Source organism: Tachyglossus aculeatus, chromosome 7, assembly GCF_015852505.1.
Source record: "Tachyglossus aculeatus isolate mTacAcu1 chromosome 7, mTacAcu1.pri, whole genome shotgun sequence".
Taxonomy (NCBI): Eukaryota; Metazoa; Chordata; class Mammalia; order Monotremata; family Tachyglossidae; genus Tachyglossus; species Tachyglossus aculeatus.
The window spans coordinates 16,335,117-16,357,557 of NC_052072.1; the positions used below are offsets into that span (position 1 = coordinate 16,335,117).

The 22,441-nt window shown below is 52.0% G+C and overlaps 1 protein-coding gene and 1 non-coding gene across 3 annotated transcripts in view; one reads left to right on the forward strand and one right to left on the reverse strand.

The window, feature by feature from the left end:
• CPNE5 (copine 5) overlaps nt 1-20,382 on the reverse strand; it is a 63,783-nt gene extending 43,401 nt beyond the window's left edge. For both annotated transcript variants that reach the window (XM_038749354.1, XM_038749353.1), the window contains exons 1-2: nt 20,062-20,382; nt 312-352 (exon numbers count right to left, since the gene is read on the reverse strand). In XM_038749354.1, coding sequence (XP_038605282.1) covers nt 312-352; nt 20,062-20,156 — 136 coding nt within the window. In that variant the 5' untranslated portion in view covers nt 20,157-20,382. The remainder of the gene's footprint in view (nt 1-311; nt 353-20,061) is intronic.
• Nucleotides 9,648-9,721, forward strand: TRNAI-AAU. The gene has a single exon. It is a non-coding gene; the product is annotated as a tRNA-Ile (tRNA).
• Nucleotides 20,383-22,441: the final 2,059 nt, after the last annotated feature.

The following is a 22,441-nucleotide window of genomic DNA, read 5'->3' on the forward strand; positions in this document are numbered from 1 at the left end:
CTGATCCGAGAGCTGGAGTGGGGTGCGGCCTGGAGGAGGGGGTTCACCCTGGCAACCCCTCAATGTTTGCTCAGGATTCAGGACACCTGAGTTCCATCTCTGGCTTCTCCCCTCTACCTCCCGGGGTGACCCCAGCATGTCCCCCCACCCCAGACTCTCAGTTTATCCCCAACCAGAGGAGCCTCTGGATCCAGAGGAGGTTTTCAGAGAGCCCTTTTCTGGGGAGAATTGGGAGGGGCCCTTCTGGGGACTGTCTGAGCCCAAGACAAAACCCAAACCTCACTGAGCGACCGAGTCCAGGGGACACTTACTTGGGTCCGACTTGGAGAACGTGTCCTTATCCAGCAGGTTCCTGCAGGGAAGAGAGGACAGGATATTGGAACAACATCAAGGGTTGGATCCGAATGGGGTGAGGGAGGAGATGTCACCGCCTGTCACAGTCCTGTCGCTGACCCTCCCACCGGTCAATCAATCAATCAATCAGTCGTATTTATTGAGCGCTTACTGTGTGCAGAGTACTGTACTAAGCGCTTGGGAAGTACAAGTTGGCAACATATAGTGACAGTCCCTACCCAACAGTGGGCTCACAGTCTAAAAGGGGGAGACAGAGAACAAAACCATACTAACAAAATAAAATAAATAGAATAGATATGTACAAGTAAAATAAATAAAAAAATAGAGTAATAATAAAAAATAGAGTAATAATAAAAAATAGAGTAATAATAAAAAATAGAGTAATAATAAAAATAGAGTAATAATAAAAAAGAGTAATAATAAAAAATAGAGTAATAATAAAAAATAGAGTAATAAAAATAAAATAGAGTAAAAATAAAAATAGAGTAATAGTCACTTGCCACGGACTAATGGATTCATTCATTAATTCATTCATTCAATCATATTTATTGAGCACTTACTGTGTGCAGAGCACCGTACTAAGCGCTTGGGAAGTACACGTTGGCAACATATAGAGACGGTCCCTACCCAACAGTGGGCTCACAGTCTAGAAGAACACAGGCCTCGGAGTCAGAAGGTCATGAATTCTAATCCTGCCTCAGCCTCATGTCTGCTGCTTCTAGACTGTGAGCCCGTTGTTGGGTAGGGACCGTCTCTATATGTTACTGACTTGTACTTCCCAAGCGATTAGTACAGTGCTCTGCACACAGTAAGCGCTCAATAAATATGATTAAATGAATGAATGAATGCTGCGCGACCTTGGGCAGTTCACTTCTCTGTGCCTCAGTTCCCTCATCTGTAAAATGGGGATTGAGACTGTGAGCCCCACATGGGACAGGAACTGCGTCCAACCCAGTTTGCTTGAATCCACCCCAGTGCTTGGTACAGTGCTTGGCACAGAGTAAGCGCTTAACAAATAACACAATTATTATCATTATTATTATTATTATCATTCCCAAGATCACAGGCTGCCTTTCCAGATGGTTGGGGGAGCCTGTATGCCTTAGGTTCACCAAAGCCCAGCTCTGGGGCTGTACACACTCCCCATCCCCAACCCCACAGAGGCAACTGGGGGCTCCAAATAACAGGAGATTGAAATGAAATCAACCCCTAAAGGAAGCCACAGCCATGAACCCAGGAGCCAAAAAAAAAAAAAAAAATAGAGCCTGCATTGTGCAGCACGGGGTTCTGCTCCCAGGTCCTCCACTAACCTGCTGAGGACTCTCCGACTAGTCCCTTAATCTGTCTGAGCCTCCGTTTCCTCATCTATACAATGAGGATGATGTTTTTTCCTTTTCCTAAAAGCCGGGAGGATGAAATGAAATCATTCATTTGAAAGTGTTCTGGAAAAAATAAGGACGTGCCATGGAAATATGAGGTGTGGTAATAATAATAATGGCATTTATTAAGCGCTTACTATGGGCAAAGCACTGTTCTAAGCACTGGGGAGGTTACAAGGTGATCAGGCTGTCCCATGGGGGGCTCACAGTCTTAATCCCCATTTTACAGATGAGGTAACTGAGGCACAGAGAAGTGACCTGTCCAAAGTCACACAGCTGACAATTGGCAGAGCCGGGATTCAAACCCATGACCTCTGACTCCAAAGCCCGGGCTCTTTCCACTGAGCCAACACTGCTTCTCTAATAAATCAAGCAGCAGAGTGAGAAAGAAACCCACTTAACCCCACCGGTCTAATCCTCTTAATAATAATAATGATGGCATTTGTTAAGTGCTTACTATGTGCAAAGCACTGTTCTAAGCACTGGGGGAGGATACAAGTTGATCAGGTTGTCCCACGTGGGGCTCACAGTCTTCATCCCCATTTTACAGATGAGGTAACTGAGGCTTAAAGAAGTTAAGTGACTTGCCCAAGGTCACACAGCAGACATGTGGCGGAGTCGGGAGTCGAACCCATGACCTCTGACTCCAAAGCCCGTGCTCTTTTCACTGAGCCACGCTGCGTCATTTTCTTCATTTCATCATGCTTCATTTCTTTTGCTTGGTTTTCCTGAAACTGCTCCTTACTGCTCCTGAAACTCTCCCCCTCGCCCCCTCTCCATCCCCCCGTCTTACCTCCTTCCCTTCCCCACAGCACCTGTATATATGTATATATGTTTGTACATATTTATTAGTCTAGTTATTTATTTATTTTACTTGTACATATCTATTCTATTTATTTTATTTTGTAAATATGTTTTGTTTTGTTCTCTGTCTCCCCCTTCTAGACTGTGAGCCCACTGTTGGGTAGGGACTGTCTCTATGTGTTGCCAACTTGTACTTCCCAAGCGCTTAGTACAGTGCTCTGCGCACAGTAAGCACTCAGTAAATATGATTGATTGATTGATTGATTATTGAGGTCCCCTACAGTCTTGTGTTTTTCTAAGGATCAACTCACTTGAAATGGAAAGGTCTCTGGTGGTCTTTCCGAACTCGGACGCTCTACCCCTCACTGCCCCAGCTCGGGATCGTTCTTCACACCCACTCTCCTTCTGGCCCCCACTGCCTTCTTGCAGCCTTGCCTTCTGGCCTCCCTCTCCCCCCTCCAAACTATACCTTTTGCTTAGAAAAGCCTCCCCCTTTTCTCCTTTATTTTCCATGGCCACCTCTTCCGGAAAGCTTTCCCGGGTTATCCTGAGCCGGCATAATCTTTCCCCTCTCAGTGTCAACATCAATCGTATTTATTGAGCACTTACTGTGTGCAGAGCACTAAGTGCCCTCTGGTAGTACTGAATTGGGTCTCCCCCATCAGACTGTAAGCTCCTAAAGGGTAGGGAAAGTATCAAATATGTACTTCTATAACCGATGGTTATTATCTGATCGATGGTGGCACAGGCCTGAGCCTTCTAGACTGTGAGCCCATTGTTGGGTAGGGACTGTCTCTATATATTGCCAACTTGTACTTCCCAAGCGCTTAGTACAGTGCTCTGCACACAGTAAGTGCTCAATAAATATGATTGAATGAATGAATGAATATAATCAATGGTATCAGTGAAGCTCCTGATATGTGTACCGTACTAAATGCTTGGGAGTGGACAACAGAGACGCACCAATTTCATGATCGTTCAACATGAAAAAGCCTCCATGGAGAACCTCCTCACATTATCCCTTCTCTCCCTGCCGAGGCCACACAACACATGACTCTGGCAAGTCATTTAACTTCTCGGTGCCTCAGTTTCCTCATCTGTAAAACAGAGATTAACTATCTGCTCTCCTTCCTTCTTAAATTGTGAGCCCCGTGTGGGTCAGGGACTGCGTCTGATCCGCTTGTTTTTTTTATCTACCCCAGTTCTGAGCATAGTCCCTGGCGCACAGTAGTGCTTGACAACCACCACAATTATTACTGTTACTGTTGTCGTTATTGTCATCTCACTGATGAGGAGCCTCAGATGGCCATTCCCAAATCCTTGATATATTTGCTCCATCCTCTCTCCCTCAACTCCCACCTTCACGGTGCTGGACCCAGACCCCGGATTCCCCGCGACCCCTCCCAACCCAGGTAGGAGCCCCCTCCTCCCGACGTCCCCGTCTTCCCCTTATCGTCTGGGGACACGTCCCTTCCCAACCTGTCTTGGGACTCTGCCATATTTCATTTATTGCATCAGTGGCTCTGAGCGCTTGCCACAAATGTGTTTCCCGAGAGAAAGGAGAGAGTCCTTTGTGCTCTTCTTCTCCACTCCCAGCTGTGGAGCCCTGGGTACCTCTAGCATGCCAATCAGGGCACTGGGGCCATCCCACCCCCATCCCATGAGGAAGGTTCTGTCTCCCAAGATCCAGGGGCAGCACAGAGCCCCTGGACTCCTGCTTTTTCCCAGTGCCTTTTCCCTGCTCCTCCCACCAAGATTCAGCACCGTTCAGGGTTAGCCAAACCACCCCACCCCGGTGAGCCATCCCTGGCCCGGGTTAGGCATCGTCATCTCAGGTTAGGCATCACCACCCTGGGCTAGCTATCACTGACTCAGGTTAGCCATCCCGATCCCCGGTGACCGATAACTGTTTCAGAAGAGCTGGCGCTGTTCTGTGCTAGCTGTCAGTGTCTGGGTTAATCGTCACTACCTTGGACTAGCTGAAACTGTCTGGGTTAGCCATCCCCATCCCGGGATATCCATCGCTGTCCCGGATTAGCCATCAGCACTGTCACTGCCTGGGTTAGCTGTCCCCATCCTGAGTTAGGCATCACTGCCCTGGGCTAGCTGAAATTGCCCGAGTTAGCCATTCCCATCCTAAGTTAGCCATCACCACCCCGGGCTAGCCATCCCCATCTGGGTTAGCTGTCCCCATCCTGAGTTAGCCATCGCGGTCCCGGGCTAGCCATCACCACTCCAACCTAGCTGTCACTGTCTGGGTTAGCTGTCTCCATTCTGAATTAGCCATCATCACTCCAAGTTAGTCATCACTGACTGGGTTAGCTGTCCCCGTTCTGAGTTAGCCATCACAGGCCCAGGTTAGCCGTTACCATCTGGGTTAGCTGTTCCTGTCCTGGGTTAGCCCCCATGGGTTCCAAGTGGATCTCCCCCAGATTCCCAATCCTGCCCCAAGGTCCCCGGCTCCCCGTTCCAGGAAGCGGAGGAGGAGAAGGAGGAGGCTCCCGCCTGGCCCTCTGACAGCCTCCTCTCCCTCCTCCCAGTACAGCGGCTCCCCCGTGCCACATCCAGCTGCAAAAATAATAACCTGCAATTTGCCGGACGTGTGACAATTGCTAGAGAGCACGAACGAGCGAGAGAGAACACAGCATTCTCTGCGTGGCCGCGGCGCGAGGGCCGGCCGGCTGCCCCGGGCCTCGGGCAAAGGGGCAGTGGGGGTGACCACTCGCTCCCTACCAGCTGCAGGTTGTAATCCAATCCTGCCCAGTACCCATCCCAGCAGCTGCAGGGAACTACCAACGCAGGAGACTCAGCAGGCCTGGTCCCCAGGGCTACAATCCATCCCTTCCTGGAGGCCAGTCCAGGATGGGAGAGTCCAGCCTGGGCCCTCCTCATATTTAAGTGGAGACTCCAGCCCAGCTGGCCAGCTCCAGAAAGATCCTTGAGAAGCAGTGTGGCGCAGTGGAAAGAGCCCGGGCTTTGGAGCCAGAGGTCATGGGTTCAAATCCCGGGTCGGCCAACTGTCAGCTGTGTGACTTTGGGCAAGTCACTTCACTTCTCTGGGCCTCAGTTCCCTCATCTGTAAAATGGCGATTAAAACTGTGAGCCCCCCATGGGACAATCTGATCACCTTGTAACCTCCCCAGTGCTTAGAACAGTGCTTTTCATATAGTAAGTACTTAACAAATACCATCACTATTATTATTAATATTATTACTATCGTTATTTATTAAGCAACTTCCAGTATCGTGTGTGTGTGTGTGTGTGTGTGTGGAAAGCGCTTAATAAATGCCATCATTATTATTATATTATTATTACCCCAGTGCTTAGAACAGTGCTTGGCACTTAGTAAGCACTTAAATACCATAATTATTATTATTAAATCATTGTCATTATCCCTGAAATTGGCTCAGGCTTTGGAGATCACTCCAGAGAGGGTTCTCTTGCAACTCTGGGTTCTCCTCTTCCCTATGGATCTTCCTCTCTCCATTTCTCCTCTGACACTTGGAGCGGAAAAAGTGGGGTCTCAGCTCTGGCCCTGACTCAGTCCTTCCTCCTGGGACAAGTCACTTTTCTTCCCACTGGGAGACATTAGGGAAGCAGCGTGGCTCAGTGGAAAGAGCCTGGGCTTTGGAGTCAGAGGTCATGGGTTCAAATCCCGGCTCTGCCGATTGTCAGCTGTGTGACTTTGGGCAAGTCACTTCACTTCTCTGGGCCTCAGTTACCTCATCTGTAAAATGGGGATTAAGACTGTGAGCCCCCCGTGGGACAACCTGATCACCTTGTAACCTCCCCAGTGCTTGGAACAGTGCTTTGCACATAGTAAGCGCTTAATAAATGCTATCATTATTATTATTATTATTATTATAATGGGTGGAGACGGATTGCAGGTCCTGTCTCCCCCTGGGACCGGGCTGGAGCAGAGGAGAAGGAGAAAATCACAGTGAACGCTTTGCCTCCAACATCTATCTTTGAGGAGCTCTAAGGAGGATTTTTTTTCTGGCAAAATGAATTTTTTTCAAAAGGGGAAAATCCGAAGCGCTCAACAGAAAGGCCTGATCGTGCCCCAGTTGTTCTGTCGGTCAAGAGATGAGGCAGAGCTGCAGTGTTCGGGGAGCAGAGGGGTGGCCCGCCCCCAGGCCTCTTTCTCTCTCCCACCCACGGGGCCGGATTCTGAGGGAACAGGAGTGGGAGGTGTGGAGAGAGGGCAGAAGACCCTCTGAGACTAATGGCATTTTTTAATCGGAAATCCAAGGGTCCTCTGACTGGAAGGGGCTTTCGGAAGCTGGGAGACTGTCTTTTGACTCTCCCCAGTAGCCTGTGAGATCAACCTGGAGTCCCTGGAGAGCTGTTAAGGAATCCCAGGCTTTCCCAGGCTGGCTCTCAGGGATCAGAGTCTGGAAGAAGAATGTTTCCCTTCTGCTGCTCATTCAACTTGCTTTTCATTGTTGCCACCCCACCAAAACTGACTCAGTTTCTGGGATCCCCAAGTCCCCCAGGGTATCCTGGTTCCTTCCTCCTCCTCCTCCTTGTCTTCCTCCCCCTTTCTTCTCCCCATCCCTTCTGTTGGGGAATGAGGACAGTATGGAGAAAAGGATTTGTACTTTGACACTATGATTGTGCTCCTACATCCTGGATGTCAAACACACACACATACGCATACACACACACGATACTGGAAGTCGCCTAATGAATAATGATAGTAATAAGATTAATAATAATAGTGATGGTATTTGTTAAGCGCTTACTATGTGCAAAGCACTGTTCTAAGCACTGGGGAGGTTACAAGGTGATCAGTTTGTCCCATGTGGGGCTCACAGTTTTAATCCCCATTTTACAGATGAGGGAACTGAGCTTGTACTTCCCAAGCGCTTAGTACAGTGCTCTGCACACAGTAAGCGCTCAATAAATACGATTGATTGATTGATTGATTGATTGATTGAAGTGACTTGCCCAAAGTCGCACAGCTGACAGTTGGCAGAGCCGGGATTTGAACCCATGACCTCTGACTCCAAAGCCCGTGCTCTTTCCACTGAGCCATGCTGCTCCTCCAATATATTATTATATAATATAATAATAATAATAATAATAATAAATTATTCAGCATTTACCATGTGCTAAGCCCTGGAATATTCAGATCAGACATGGCAATCTAATTGGTCAGAAGAGATGATAACTTATCTTCGTTTTACTGATGAGGCAATTGAGACACAGATGGGTTAAGTGACTTGCCCAGAGTTCCCCAGCAGGCCAGTGGCAGAGATGGGGTAAGAGCCACAGCCCCCCAACTCCCAGGCTCGGGCTGTTCCCTCTAGGCCACGATGCTCCACCTGACCCACGTTCCATGTCTGCCCTCGCCCAGCTCCCAGGAGGGTGGCTGAGGTCTTTGGGGGATTCATTTCAGTTTCTGGCTACTGGGGTGTGGCTCGGCACCATATGGAAAGGGCAGATTTGGGGTATTCATTCATTCATTCAATGGTATGAATGGTATGGTATGGAATGGTATGAATGGTACCATTGGTATGGTATGGTATACCAATGGTATGAATACTGAGAGCTCAAAGGCCCTACTGAGAGCTCACCTACTCCAGGAGGCCTTCCCAGACTGAGCCCCTTCCTTCCTCTCCCCCTCGTGCCCCTCTCCATCCCCCCCATCTTACCTCCTTCCCTTCCCCACAGCACCTGCATATATGTATATATGTTTGTACATATTTGTTACTTTTAGACTGTGAGCCCACTGTTGGGTAGGGACTGCTTCTATATGTTGCCAATTTGTACTTCCCAAGCGCTTAGTACAGTGCTCTGCACATAGTAAGCGCTCAATAAATACGATTGATGATGATTTGTTACTCTATTTATTTATTTATTTTACTTGTACATATCTATTCTATTTATTTTATTTTGTTAGTATGTTTGGTTTTGTTCTCTGTCTCCCCCTTTTAGACTGTGAGCCCACTGTTGGGTAGGGACTGTCTCTAGATGTTGCCAACTTGGACTTCCCAAGCGCTTAGTACAGTGCTCTGCACACTGTAAGTGCTCAATTAATACGATTGATGATGATGATGATGGTATTTATTGAGCGCTTACTGTGTGTGGAGCACTGTAGTGTGCATCTAGCTTTAATTCTATTTCTCCTGACAACTTGACACCTGTCCACATGTTTTGTTTTGTTGTCTGTCTCCCCCTTCTAGGCTGTGAGCCCGTTGTTGGGTAGGGACCGTCTCTATATGTTGCCAACTTGCACTTCCCAAGCGCTTAGTACAGTGCTCTGCACACAGTAAGCGCTCAATAAATACGATTGAATGAATGAATGAATGACAAGCACCAGACATTCCCTGGAATCCTGAAATTAAACTGTAAGCTCCTGGAAGGCGTTTGTCTGAGCCCGATCCCGGCTTGACTAACGTGGAACCTGGACCCAATTGGAAGCCTCCTCTTTTCAGTTGGAATAAGCTGAGCTGGCTGAGATGACACTCCCAGGGAGAAGAAGTGGAAGGGGTGAAGGGAGCTACTGGCTTAGTACAGTGCTCTGCACATAGTAAGCGCTCAATAAATACGATTGATGATCAGGGAAGAGAGGAGGAAGGGGTGGAGGGAGCTTCTGGGGGTGGGAGTTGGGAAGGGGGGCAGAGGGTCCAGGGAGGAGAAGAGGAAGGGGTGACTGTAAAATGGACTGTGAGCCCACTGTTGGGTAGGGACTGTCTCTATATGTTGCCAACTTGTACTTGTACTTCCCAAGTGCTTAGTACAGTGCTTTGCACACAGTAAGCGCTCAATAAATACGATTGATTGATTGATTGAGTTGCTGGAAGGTGGAGGGTCTGGGGAGGAGAAGGAGCTGGGGATAGGGATGGGGGGACAGAGGGTCCAGGGAGGAGATGGGTAAGGGGGAGAAGGGAGCTGCCAGGGGGATCCAGGATCCAGGGAGAAGGGGAAGGGGAGGGAAGGGGAGGGAAGGGGAGTGGGGCAGCGGAGCTTAGTGAAGAGAGCACAGGACTGGGAGTCAGAAGGACCTGTGTTCTAATTCTGACTCTGCTATTTGTCTGCTGTGTGAGCTTGGGCACATCACTTAACTTCTTCCCCTCCCCATCCCCCCCCACCCTACCCAGACTGGGCCGGTTAGCTCAGTTGGTAAAAGCGTGGTGCTAATAACGCCTAGGTCGTGGGTTCGATCCCCGTACGGGCCATCTGATTTTTACATTCAAGCAGCATGGCTCAGTGGAAAGAGCCCGGGCTATGGAGTCAGAGGTCATGGGTTCGAATCCCGACTCTGCCACATGTCTGCTGTGTGACCTTCACTTCTCTGAGCCTCAGTGACCTCATCTGTAAAATGGGGATTAGGATTGTGAGCCCCCCGTGGGACAACTTGATCACCTTGTATCCCCCCCGCGCTTAGAACAGTGCTTTGCACATCGTAAGTGCTTAACAAATGTCATTATTATTATTATGAGAAGCAGCGTGGCTCAGTGGAAAGAGCCCGGGCTTTGGAGTCAGAGGTCATGGGTTCAAATCCCGGCTCCGCCAATTTTCAGCTGTGTGACTTTGGGCAAGTCACTTCACTTCTCTGTGCCTCAGTTACCTCATTTGTAAAATGGGGATTAAGACTGTGAGCCCCTCATGGGACAACCTGATCACCTTGTATCCTCCCCAGCGTTTAGAACAGTGCTTTGCACATAGTAAGCGCTTAATAAATGCCACTCTTATTATTACCTCCTTCCCCTCCCCACTGCTGCTGTATATATGTCTGTACAGATTTATTACTCTATTTATTTTACTTGCGCGTATTTATTATTCTATTTATTTTATTTTGTTAATATGTGTTGTTTTGTTGTCTGTCTCCCCCTTCTAGACTGTGAGCCCGCTACTGGGTAGGGACTGTCTCTCTATGTTGCCAAGTTGTACTTCCCAAGCGCTTAGTACAGTGCTCTGCACACAGTAAGCACTCAATAAATACGATTGAATGAATGAATGGATGAACTTCTCTATGCCTCAGTTCCCTCATCTATAAAATGAGGATTTAGACTCTGTCCAACCTGATTCTCTTGTATCTACTCCACACTTAGTACAGTGCTTGGCACACAGTAAGTGCTTGACAAAAACCAAAAAAAAAAAACGGGGTGGGGGGTGTGAAGGAAGTTGTTGAGGGGACACAGAATCCAGAAAAGAGAAGGGGGAGCGGGTAGAGGAGATTTCACAGGGCACAGGATCTAAGAAGGAGCAGGGTAAGGTGGGGGAGGGAATTGAATAATAATAATAATTATGGTATTTGTTAAGCCTTTACTATGTGCCAGGCACCGTACTAAGCCCTGGGGTGGATAAAAGCAAATTGAGTTGGACACAGTCCCTATCCCACAAAGGACTCTTAGTCTTCATAATAATAATAATAATGTCATTTATTAAGCACTTACTATGTGCAAAGCACTGTTCTAAGCGCTGGGGAGGTCACAAGGTGATCAGGTTCTCTCACGTGGAGCTCACAGTCTTAATCCCCATTTTACAGATGAGGTAACTGAGGCCCAGAGAAGTTAAGTGACTTGCCTGAAGTCACACAGCTGACAAGTGGCGGAGCTGGGATTTGAACCCATGACCTCTGACTCCAAAGCCCGTACTCTTTCCACTGAGCCACGCTGCTTCATCCTCTTTTACAGATAATAATAATAATGGCATTTATTAAGCGCTTACTATGTGGAAAGCACTGTTCTAAGCGCTGGGGAGATAACAAGGTGATCAGGTTGTCCCCCGGGGGGCTCATAGTCTTAACCCCCATTTTACAGATGAGGTAACTGAGGCCCAGAGAAGTTAAGTGACTTGCCTGAAGTCACACAGCTGACAAGTGGCGGAGCTGGGATTTGAACCCATGACCTCTGACTCCAAAGCCCGTACTCTTTCCACTGAGCCACGCTGCTTCATCCTCTTTTACAGATAATAATAATAATGGCATTTATTAAGCGCTTACTATGTGGAAAGCACTGTTCTAAGCGCTGGGGAGATAACAAGGTGATCAGGTTGTCCCCCGGGGGGCTCATAGTCTTAACCCCCATTTTACAGATGAGATAACTGAAGCCGAGAGAAGTTAAGTGACTTGCCCAAAGTCACACAGCTGACAGTTGGCGGAGCCGAGATTTGAACCTATAACCTCCGACTCCAAAGCCTGGGTTCTTTCCACCGAGCCACGCTGCTTCTCTTAGGTAACTGAGGCTCAGAGAAATGAAATGGTTTTCCCAAGGCCACACAGCAGACAAGTGGCAGAGTCAGGATTAGAACCTATGACTTTCTGATTCCCAGGCCTATGCTCTATTCATTCATTCAATCGTATTTATTGAGCGCTTACTGTGTGCAGAGCACTGTACTAAGCGCTTGGGAAGTACAAGTTGGCAACATAAGTGGCTATGCTCTAGCCACTAGGCCATGCTGCTCCTCACAGCAGGAGGGTCCAGGAAGGAGCAGGGTAAAGGGGTGGAGGGAGCTTCAGGAGGAGGAGGTGTATTGCTTTGAACTTTCATTCTTCATTCAATCATATTTATGGAGCATTTACTGTGGGCAGAGCACTGTACTAAGCGCTTGGGAACAGTAAGCAGATGCATTCCCTGCCCAACTGCCCCTGGCCCCAGTCCAGTCCCACTGGCCTGCTGGTAATAATAATAATAATGATGGCATTTATTAAGAGCTTACTGTGGGCAGAGCACTGTACTAAGCGCTTGGGAACAGTAAGCAGATGCATTCCCTTCCCAACTGCCCCTGGCCCCAGTCCAGTCCCACTGGCAATAATAATAATGATGATGGCATTTATTAAGAGCTTACTACGTGCAAAGCACTGTTCTAAGCGCTGGGGAGGTTACAAGGAGATCAGGTTGTCCCACGGAGGGCTCACAGTCTTAATCCCCATTTTACAGCTGAGGGAACTGAGGCACAGAGAAGTGAAGTGACTTGCCCAGAGTCACCCAGCTGACAATTGGCAGAGCCGGGATTCGAACCCCTGACCCCTGACTCCAAAGCCTGGGCTCTTCCCACTGAGCCACGCTGCTTCTCTGGTAGGTGGAGGGCAGGGCAGGTTCGCCTCAGGAACTGCAGAAAAATAGTCGAATCTTGTCCGAAACTCAAAGACTCAAATACAAAGCAGCAACAGCAGTTTTGTTCACGTGAAAAAAAATCAATCCAACTCCGAGAGGGTCAGAAACAGAGGTCAGTGGGCCGCCTCTTCTCAGCAGTTAGGGGACCACTACACAGTAACACAAGGGCCGCCATCCTCCCACACACATGTAACACTTAGACACACACAAACACCACACTTGTACAGCAATCAATCAATCAATACTATGTAATGAGCACATATTGTGTGCTGAATTCTGAAGTGAGCACTTGGGAGAGTGCAGTAATCAGTAGACATCGATAAGGTTACCTAAAGTGCTCACAAGGCTACACAAGCATCTCCTCACACACATTAAGACTGTGAGCACCATGTGGGACAACCTGATCACATTGTATCGCCCAAGCGCTTAGAACAGTAAGTGCTTAACAAATACCATCATTATTATTATTATTATTCATGGGTGTTCACAGTTTTGCACAAACACACACTCATTCCCACACACGCACACAAAGACACATGCACACACATTCCTACACTCAGATAATAATAAAAATGGCATTTGTTAAGCGCTTACTACGTGCAAAACACTGTTCCAAGTGCTGAGGAGATACAAGGTGATCAGGTTGTCCCACGTTGGGCTCACAGTCTTAATCCCCATTTTACAGATGAGGGAACTGAGGCCCAGAGAAGTCATGGGTTCTAATCTCAGCTCCACCACTTGTCTGCTGGGTGAACTTGGATAAGTCACTTCAGTTCTCTGGGCCTCAGTTACCTCATCTGTCAAATGGGGATTGAGACTGTGAACCCCATGTGGGACGGAGTCTGTGTCCAACCTGATTAACTTGTATCTACCCCAGCACTTAGAACAGTGCTTGGCAAGCTTACAGACTAGAGGGGAAGACATACATTAATGTAAATAAATCATTTATAATATAAAATTTAAGGATCTGTACATAGATGCTGCGGGGCTGGGGGGGGGCGGGGGGGGCAAAATCAAATGCCCATAGACCACATATCCAAGTGCACAGATGATGCAGAAGGGAGAGGGAGCCGAGGAAAAGAGGGCTTAATTGGGGAATGTCGCTTGGAAGAGAAGCGAGCTTACTAATGCTTTGCCGAGCGGGGAGAGTGGTGGTCTGGCATATACGAGGGGGAGGGCGTTCCAAGCTAGGAGGAGGAGGATGTGGGACAGGGGTCGTGACAAGATAGATGAGATCCGGCATTCCATCAGCCTGGAATTAGCTCTCACCAGCCTCTTCTTCCCCGATGCCTCCTCTCCCTCCTGGCTCCCTCCCGTTCACCTTCTTGGTGGGCAGAAATAGATGTCCCCAAGGGGGATAAAGCTACCCTTCCTCTTCCCGCCCCCAACCCCAGCCCCCTGCCCCTCTCTCCCTCCTGAGCTTCTGACCATCCCTGCCCTTCCTGCTATTTGCTCTCTCCTCCGACCCCCGGCCCCAGGGAGGCCCAGGGTGGGATGGGAGAGGCGTGGAGGCCAGGAGTTCCCCTTTCCCAGCCCTTCCTGAGCCAGACTGGACCCCAAGGAGATGCTCTAGGGTTCTCCCTGGGGAAGGAGCCCGTGAGGGGGCCAATGTCTACAGATGAAGTCCCAGGAATCCTCCCAGACAGTGCTGCTGCTGCTGTGGCTGGGCTGCTGAGGCAGGCAAAAATAACAGTTTGGAGGAGGACTGTTCGCCGGAGGCAGAATATGCCGCAACTGCTCCTACGCCCCAGCCCCACGGCGGCCTGGGTTCTCCCTTGAGGGCCAGACTCCCTGCTATGATGCCCCAGCCCCGTGGACCCCTGGGCTCTCCCCTAGGGCCTGGACACCCTGTGGGGAGACCAGGCTGGGCCAAGGCCTTCAACCCCACCCCTAACCCCAACCCAGGAACCCAGGACCATTTCCAACCCTATGTTGCCAAGCAGGGCAGTGGCCAATTCAACGGAGAAGCAGCGTGGCTCAGTGGAAAGAGCCCGGGCTTTGGAGTCAGAGGTCATGGGTTCAAATGCCGGCTCCGCCACTTGTCAGGTGGGTGACTTTGGGCAAGTCACTTCACTTCTCTGGGCCTCAGTTCCCTCATCTGGAAAATGGGGATTAAAACTGTGAGCCCCCGTGGGACAGTCTAATCAATTTGTAACCTCCCCAGCGCTCAGAATGTAGTAAGCGCTTAACAAATACCATTAAAAAAAACAGGCAAAGGGGGCATCAACGTGCTTCCTGTCTGCTCCTCCACTTTTCCCCCATCCCCCAACTACCTGATTCCTGCCCTTGCCAGTCTGTCTGGAGTCCCAGGGGCCCCCTCAACCTGCAGTCCGGTCCCTCCCCTGGTCTCCAGCCTTGGACCAGTTCCCATTCATTCATTCAATCGTATTTATTGAGCGCTTACTGTGTGCGGAGCACTGTACTAAGCGCTTGGGAAGTCCAAGTCGGCAACATATAGGGACGGTCCCTACCCAACAGCGGGCTCACAGTCTAGAAGGGGAAGACAGACAACGAAACAAAGCATATTAACATAATAAAATAAATATGTACAAGTAAAATAAATAGAGTAATAAATACGTACAAACATATATACAGGTGCTGTGGGGAGGGGGAGGAGGGGGAGAGGAAGGAGGGGGCTCAGTCTGGGAAGGCCTCCTGGAGGAGGTGAGCTCTCAGTAGGGCTTTGAAGGGAAGGCCAATTTCTCTGGGTGCCCCCAGCCCAAGGGGGTGGTCAGGTGCCAGGAGGAGACGGGCCTGGGCACTAGCGGGTGGGAGGCCTGTGAATCGGAGCTGCCGCCCCCAAGCTCAGGGTCCAGCCTGGGGCAAGCCAACATGAGGCGGCAGATCCCGAGGGAGCCCTGACAGCTTCCCCTCTTCTTCTCTCGATGGCTTCTTTCCCGGTCTCGCCACTTTCCCACTCTTCGGGAGCATCACCACCCCCTCTACACATAGCCAGAAATGCACAGAAACACACAAACACACCCCACCCACCCCTCAAATAGAACTTTCTCTTCCCTACCACCGAGCCGCTTCCCCCCCACGCTCTGATCACAGGTTGGGGAGGTGATGGGGAAAGAAGGCGAGATCTGTGTGTCCTGTCTACCTAACAGTTAACGGTGGTACTTGTTCAGTGCTTACTCTGCGTCGAGCGCTGTTCTAAGCACTGGGGTTGATACACGATAATCGGGTCAAATGAAGTCCCTGTCCTACATGGGACAGACTCTAGACTGTGAGCTTGTCGTGGGTAGGAATGTGTCTGTCTGATGGTATACTGTACTCTCCCAAGCGCTTAGTACAGTGCTTTGCGCACATAAATATGATTGAATGGATGGGGCTCCGGGTCTAAATAGGAGGGAGAACAGACATTGAATCCTGGTGAGGAAACTGAGGCCCAGAGAAGTGAAGTGGCTTGCCCAAAGTCACACAGCAGGCACGTGGCGGAGCTGGAATTAGAACCCAGGTCCCCAGCCACCCAGCACCATGCTTTTTCCTGTAGGCTTCGTTGTTCCTCTAGGCTTGAAGCTGCAGGCTTCCTCCCTCTCCGACCCTCTCTGTTTCCTCTGGACGTTCCCCGTGTGGGCTCGGTGGCCTTTCACACGGGGCAACTGGCCGAGAAAGTGACCCTGCAGCTCTCTGCATCCAGACCCACCCTGCTTCATCTCTCCCATTTCCCCAGCAATGGATATGCCTCAAAGCGATCGTCTTTCACCCAGTGCCGGTGATAATAATAATAATAATAATAATAATAATAATAATAATAATAATAATAATAATAATGGTATTTGTTAAGTGCTTACTACGTGCCAAGCACTGTTTTAAGTGCTGGGGGAGATGCAGGGTCATCAGGTTGTCCCACGTGGGGCTCACAGTCTTAATCCCCATTTTACAGATGAGGTAGTTGAGGCACAGAGATGTCAAGTGACTTGACCGAGGTCACACAGGAGACAAGTGGGAGAGCCAGGATTAGAATCCAGGTCCTTCTGACTCCCAGCCCCATTCCCCAGCCATTATGCCACACTGTCTCTCACTTGGCGCCATGCACTGTACGAAGCACTTGGGAAGTCCAGAATGAAGAAGTGATCTGTTCCCTGCCCATAAGGAACTCCCACTCTGACTGGGGAGACCACCACAAAAATTTTCCCAACTGGAGTCAGGGCCTTTCAGAACGCTGTGGCCCCTCGGTCGTGGAAAGTCCCCACTCTGCCCTTTGTATCGAGCACACCCTGCCGCAACAGGCTCAGAGTGGGAAGCTCTTCCCGAGACCGGTTGTGGTTTTCTGACCTGGATTTCTGCCTGGGTCTGAGCTGAGCCTGAGAACCATAAGCGTTGGCATTTCTTTTAGACTGTGAGCCCACTGTTGGGTAGGGACTGTCTCTATATGTTGCCAATTTGTACTTCCCAAGCGCTTAGTACAGTGCTCTGCACGTAGTAAGCGCTCAATAAATACGATTGATGATGATGATGATTTCTGGGGCAGCGCAGGGTTCGGTCCCCGGCAGTGGCAGCATGATGCTCAGAGGAGCAGAGCGGTGATTGTGCCCTCCCAGACATCCCCCTCCACTGCCCCGCGGGTTGTGAACGCACCAACTTTTACCTGCTCGTCTCCTATTAACCCAACCTAAGTCTTTTTTTAACCTCCCTCCCTCGGCACTGCATCTTTCCCTGCCACCCCACCTACAAATCCCTCCTCAAAGACAGTTTCTACGGAGAAACCTTCCCCAAGATTCCTTCACTGCTGCCTTATCCCAGATCCAGGAGAAAGAAAGAGCGAGAGGGAGTGAGAGTAAGACAGAGAGAGAGAAGAGGAAGAGGGGGAAAAAAGGGAGGGAAAGAAGGCCAGGAGAGAGGAGAGGGGAAGGGTGGGGAGGGGGTTGGAGGAAAGAGAAAAGGAGAAGAGAGGAAGGGAGTGGAGGAGAGGGGAGGGGAGGTGAAAGGGGGAGAAAGGAGCATAGCCTCTTCCAGCAGTGGGGGTTCTCAGCTTTGTTCTCTGGCTCAGAAAGCCATACCCACACCTCAGCAATTTTCCACGTGCACACCTACACCTGTTTACCGAAATACATCCCGGAGCAGCGCTCACGCCGACCCACCCGTCAGGCCCGAATACCAAGCATGGCAGCACTGCCAGCCCGGGCTCTGTCATTCAATCTCCCCTGCCCCCTCAGGGCTGCTGCTAGGGGCAACTCGCCTAGTCTCCCCTCCTGGGAACCACCAGCCAAGATGACGCGTGTCAGGGACTCGGTTCGGCCAGGCCGGGACCTCCTCAGACCCCGTCCCAGGACTTGAGCTCAGCACTTCCCAAGCGCTTAGTACAGTGCTCTGCCCATAGTAAGCTCTCAATAAATACGATTGAATGAATGAATAGGGGAAATATTTGAGATGCCGCGTGGCTCAGTGGAAAGAGCCCGGGCTTGGGAGTCAGAGGACGTGGGTTTTAATCCCGACTCTGCCACTTGTCTGCTGTGTAACCTGGGGGAAGCCACTTCACTGCTCTGTGCCTCAGTTACCTCATCTGAAAAATGAGGATGAAGACTGAGAGCCCCACGCGGGACAACCTGATTATCTTGTATCTCCCCTAGCGCTTAGAACAGTGCTTGGCCTATAGTAAGCGCTTAATAAATGCCATCATTATCATTATTATTACTTTCCCTCTCCTTGATGTTTCCCTCTATGGTGAGTTGGTCCCTGGAAGGTTGGGGGCAGGGGGCAAGGGTCAGATTCCTGATACCAGGGCCCAAGAAATGGGGATGCTGCAACTGCGGCTGGGAACAGATTTGGCTCAGAGGGACCACTGCTCCCTGAGGATTCCTGCATATCTCCCCTCCCCAGTGTGTCCACCCCACAGACCTGTTAGCCTGGGGCTTGTCCCTCCTATCAATGTATTCACTGAGGGTTTACTACTTGTAAAGCACTGTACTAAGCACTTGGGAGAGCACAATACGGTAGAGTTGGTAGACCCATTCCCTGCCCGCAAGGAGCTCACAGCCTACAAGTTCCTACTTGGCCGAGCACCCGACACACCTCTTTGTGTGTTGGGTAGGGACTGTCTCTATATGTTGCCAATTTGTACTTCCCAAGCACTTAGTACAGTGCTCTGCACACAGTAAGCGCTCAATAAATACGATTGATGAAGATGATGACAAGGACATCTGGGTTCTTCCCCGCTTCCAGGGAGTGGGGGGGGGGTCTCCCTGTCCCCTCTCCTGTAAATAGGTGGGGGAGGATGCAGGGACAGTGGTCCTATCTTGAGTGGGATTCCCATGGACCAGGTCTACGGAGCCCCAGATTCCAGGTCTGAGCACTCCCCACTCCCACTCAAACCCTTGTGTCCAGCCTAACCCCAGGGCTCCTTGGGTGGGGGTAAATGTGGATCTCCCCCATCCTAAACCTGGGTCCCCAGAGAGGGGGGTGGGGGGGCCGGGAAGAGGAGGAGGCTGGAAATACTGAGAGTGAGAATAGGAGAGCCGACCGAAAGGGTAGTGGGAGGTGGATTGGGGAGTTCCACCGGGATCCCCCTTTGGCTCCCCTTGTAAATTAGGCCCTAACACTCCATCTTCTTGTCCCCTCACCCCAGTTTACCCCGGGCTCCAAAATGGAGCTGTGATGAGAGAAGGAAAGGAATGTCACTCTCAAAGTCCAGAGGGGAGGGCAACGAGGCTGGGGAAAGAACTCAGGTGCCCTAACTCCCTGACTGGCTCTGCATCCCACTCTCCTCCCACCCTGGGTGGACACGAGTTGACCTGAGCACTGCTACCTGGGCACCTGGTGGGAAAGCCGAGCTGATCGGTGCCTCCGGGCTCTCCCCAGATCCTTTCTCCTCTTCCCCAGCTCCCAGGGCTGCAGTAGCCCAGAACACAAACTTTCAACCACCCATCAGTTGTATATAAATGCCATCATCATCATTTAATAATAATAATAGAAATGACGGTATTTGTTAAGCACTTGCTATGTGCCAAGCACTGTTCTACATGCTGGGGTAGATACAAGGTAATCAGGTTGTCCCACGGGGGGCTCACAGTCTTCATCCCCGTTTTCCAGATGAGAGAACTGAGGCCCAGAGACTTGCCCAAAGTCACACAGCTGACAAGTGGCAGAGCCGGGATCAGAACCCATGACCTCTGACTCCCAAGCCTGTGCTCTTTCCAGTTAGGCCACACTGTTTCACTTGCTGTGTGCCGAGGACCGTACTAAGCATTTGAGAGAGTACACTGTATAACGGAGTTGGTAGATACGAGCTACATCTTCCCCTCGCTTCTCCCCCTCTTTCCCCAGTTCCCCTTCCAGACTCCCCCCACCCCAAACCTGCTCTCCGCCCCCCAGCTCTCGTGCAGCCGAACGGAGGGTTGAAAGTTTGGGGTTTAAGAGGAGGTGGAAGAGGAGAGTCGTGGAACTGAGCTTCGGGGGGCAGTGAGGGGGCCGGGGGGAGCCTGACCGCTCTTCCCTCCCGTCCAGCCGCTTACCTGCACGACACGGTGACCTCCACCTTGGTGGCCGGGATGCTGCTAGTCAAAGAGTCAAACTCGCTTACCGACGCCATGTCCTCCGGCTGCTCCATCGCCCCCCACCACCCAAAGCCCCTTCGCCCACCTCCACCCCTGGGGGGCGGGGGGGGCGGCCACCTCTCCCACCCCTCCAAAAAAAAAAAACCTCACACTTGATCCCTCTTTTTTGGGGGGTGGCCGGGGACTCGGGTTGGGGGCAGAGGAGGGGGACTCTGAGCCCCTCGGAGCGGGGCTTTGGGGGAGAGAGGCAGGGCAAAGGGGGCACAGAGGATGGGAGAGAGGAAGAGGGGCGCACGGGGGATGGGAGAGGAAGGGGGCCACGGGGAAAGAAGGAAGGGGAGAGAGGGAGAGGGAAAAACGGGGGGAGAAGGAAGGGGGAGAGAGGAAGACGGGGACACGAGGGAAGAAGGAAGGGAAGAGGGGAAGAGGGGGACACGGGGGAGAGAAGGGGGTGAGGAGCAGGGAACGGGAGAGAGAAAGAAGGGGAGAGGTAAAAGAGGGAGGGGGGATACAGGGGAAGAAGGAAGGGGAGAGAGGGAGGAGGGACGCGGGGGAGAGAAGGGGGTGAGGAGTAGGGAACGGGAGAGAAAGAAGGGGAGAGGAAAGAGAGGGAGAGCGGGAGAGGGGGACACGGGAAGAAGGAAGGGGAGAGAGGGAGACGCGGACGCGGGGGAGAGAAGGGGGTGAGGAGCAGGGAACGGGGGAGAGGAAAAAGGGGAAAGAGAGGGAGAGGGGGGACAGGAGAAGGAGGAGGGGGACAGGGGGACACGGAGGAGAGAAGGAGCGGGGAACGGGGGAGAGAAAAAAGGGGAAAGAGAGGGAGAGAGGGGGACAGGAGGGGGAGAGAGGGAGAGGGGGACACGGAGGAGGGAGAAAGAAGGGGAAAGGCAAGAGATGGAGAGAGGGTGAGGGGGACACGGGGGAGAGAAGGAAGGGGAGAGGGGGGAGGGGGGCACGGGGAAGAGAAGGAAGGGGAGAGAGGGAGAGGGGGACACGGGGAAGAGAAGGAAGGGGAGAGGGAGGGGGGACACAGGGAAGAGAAGGGGGTGAGGAGCAGGGAACGGGAGAGGGAAAGGAGGGGAGAGGCAAGGGGGGAGAGGGGGACACGGGGGAAGAAGAAAGGGGAGAGAGGGAGAGGGGGACACGGGGGAAAAGAAAGGGGAGAGAGGGAGGGGGAGACGGGAGAGAAGGAAGGGGAGAGATGAAGAGGGGGACGGGGGAGAGAAGGAGAGGGAGACACGCGGGGGAGAGAAGGAAAGGGAGAGAGGGAGAGGGGGACACGGGGGGAGAAGGAAGGGGAGAGAGGGAGAGAGGGACAAGGGGGAGACAAGGAAGGGGAGAGAGGGAGAGAGGGACAAGGGGGAGAGAAGGAAGGGGAGAGAGGGAGGGGGAGACTCGGGGGAAGAGAAGGAAGGGGAGAGGAGCAGGGACCGGGGGAGAGAGAGAGAGAGAGAGAGAGAGAGAGAGAGAGAGAGAGAGAGAGAGAGAGAGAGAGAGAGAGAGAGAGAGAGGAGGGAAGAGAGAAGGGCGCGAGCGGTGGGGCTGGGGGGTCCGGGACGCCGGGACGGGGGGGACCCGGGGAGGGAGAGGATTCGCGGCCGGAGGATAACGGGGGGCGGGAACACACACACACACACACACACACACACACACACACACACACACACGGAGGGAGACGGAGAGAGAGAGAGAGAGAGAGAGAGCCAGACAGACAGACAGACACACAGAGAGAGGCGGGGGTCGGCGGGGGAGCCCCACGGCCCTCCCCGGTGATAACGGCGCTGGGGGGCCAGGGGGGGCCGGGGGGCCGGGACCAGGAGGACGAAGGAGCAGGAGGAGCAGGAGGAGCGGGCGGGAGGAGGGGGAGCAGGAGGAGGAGGAGGAGGAGGAGGAGGAGGAGGAGGAGGGCGGGGGGGGGGGTGTACCGCCTCCTCCTCCGTCGTTAGCCTTAGCCTTAGCAGCAGCCCCCGCCTCCCTCCGTCCGTCCCCCCCCTCCGTCCGTCCGGGCCCTGCCCTGCCCTGCCCTGCCCTGCCCCCGCCCCCCCCCTCCCCCCCCTCCGGCTGCTGTCCTTCGGCCCCCCGACCACCACCGCCCCCGGGGAACACCGACTTTCTCCCGACCACCCTGCCGCCCCCTCCCCGCCTCCCCTGCCTCTCTTTCCTCCTCTTCCTCCCTTTCCTCCCCTTCCTCCTCTTCCTCCCTTTCCTCTCCTGCCTCCCCTTTCCTCCTCTGCCTCCCCTTCCCTCCTCTTCCTCCTCTTCCTCTCCTGCCTCTCTTTCCTCCTCTTCCTCCCTTTCCTCCCCTGCCTCCCCTTTCCTCCTCTGCCTCCCCTGCCTC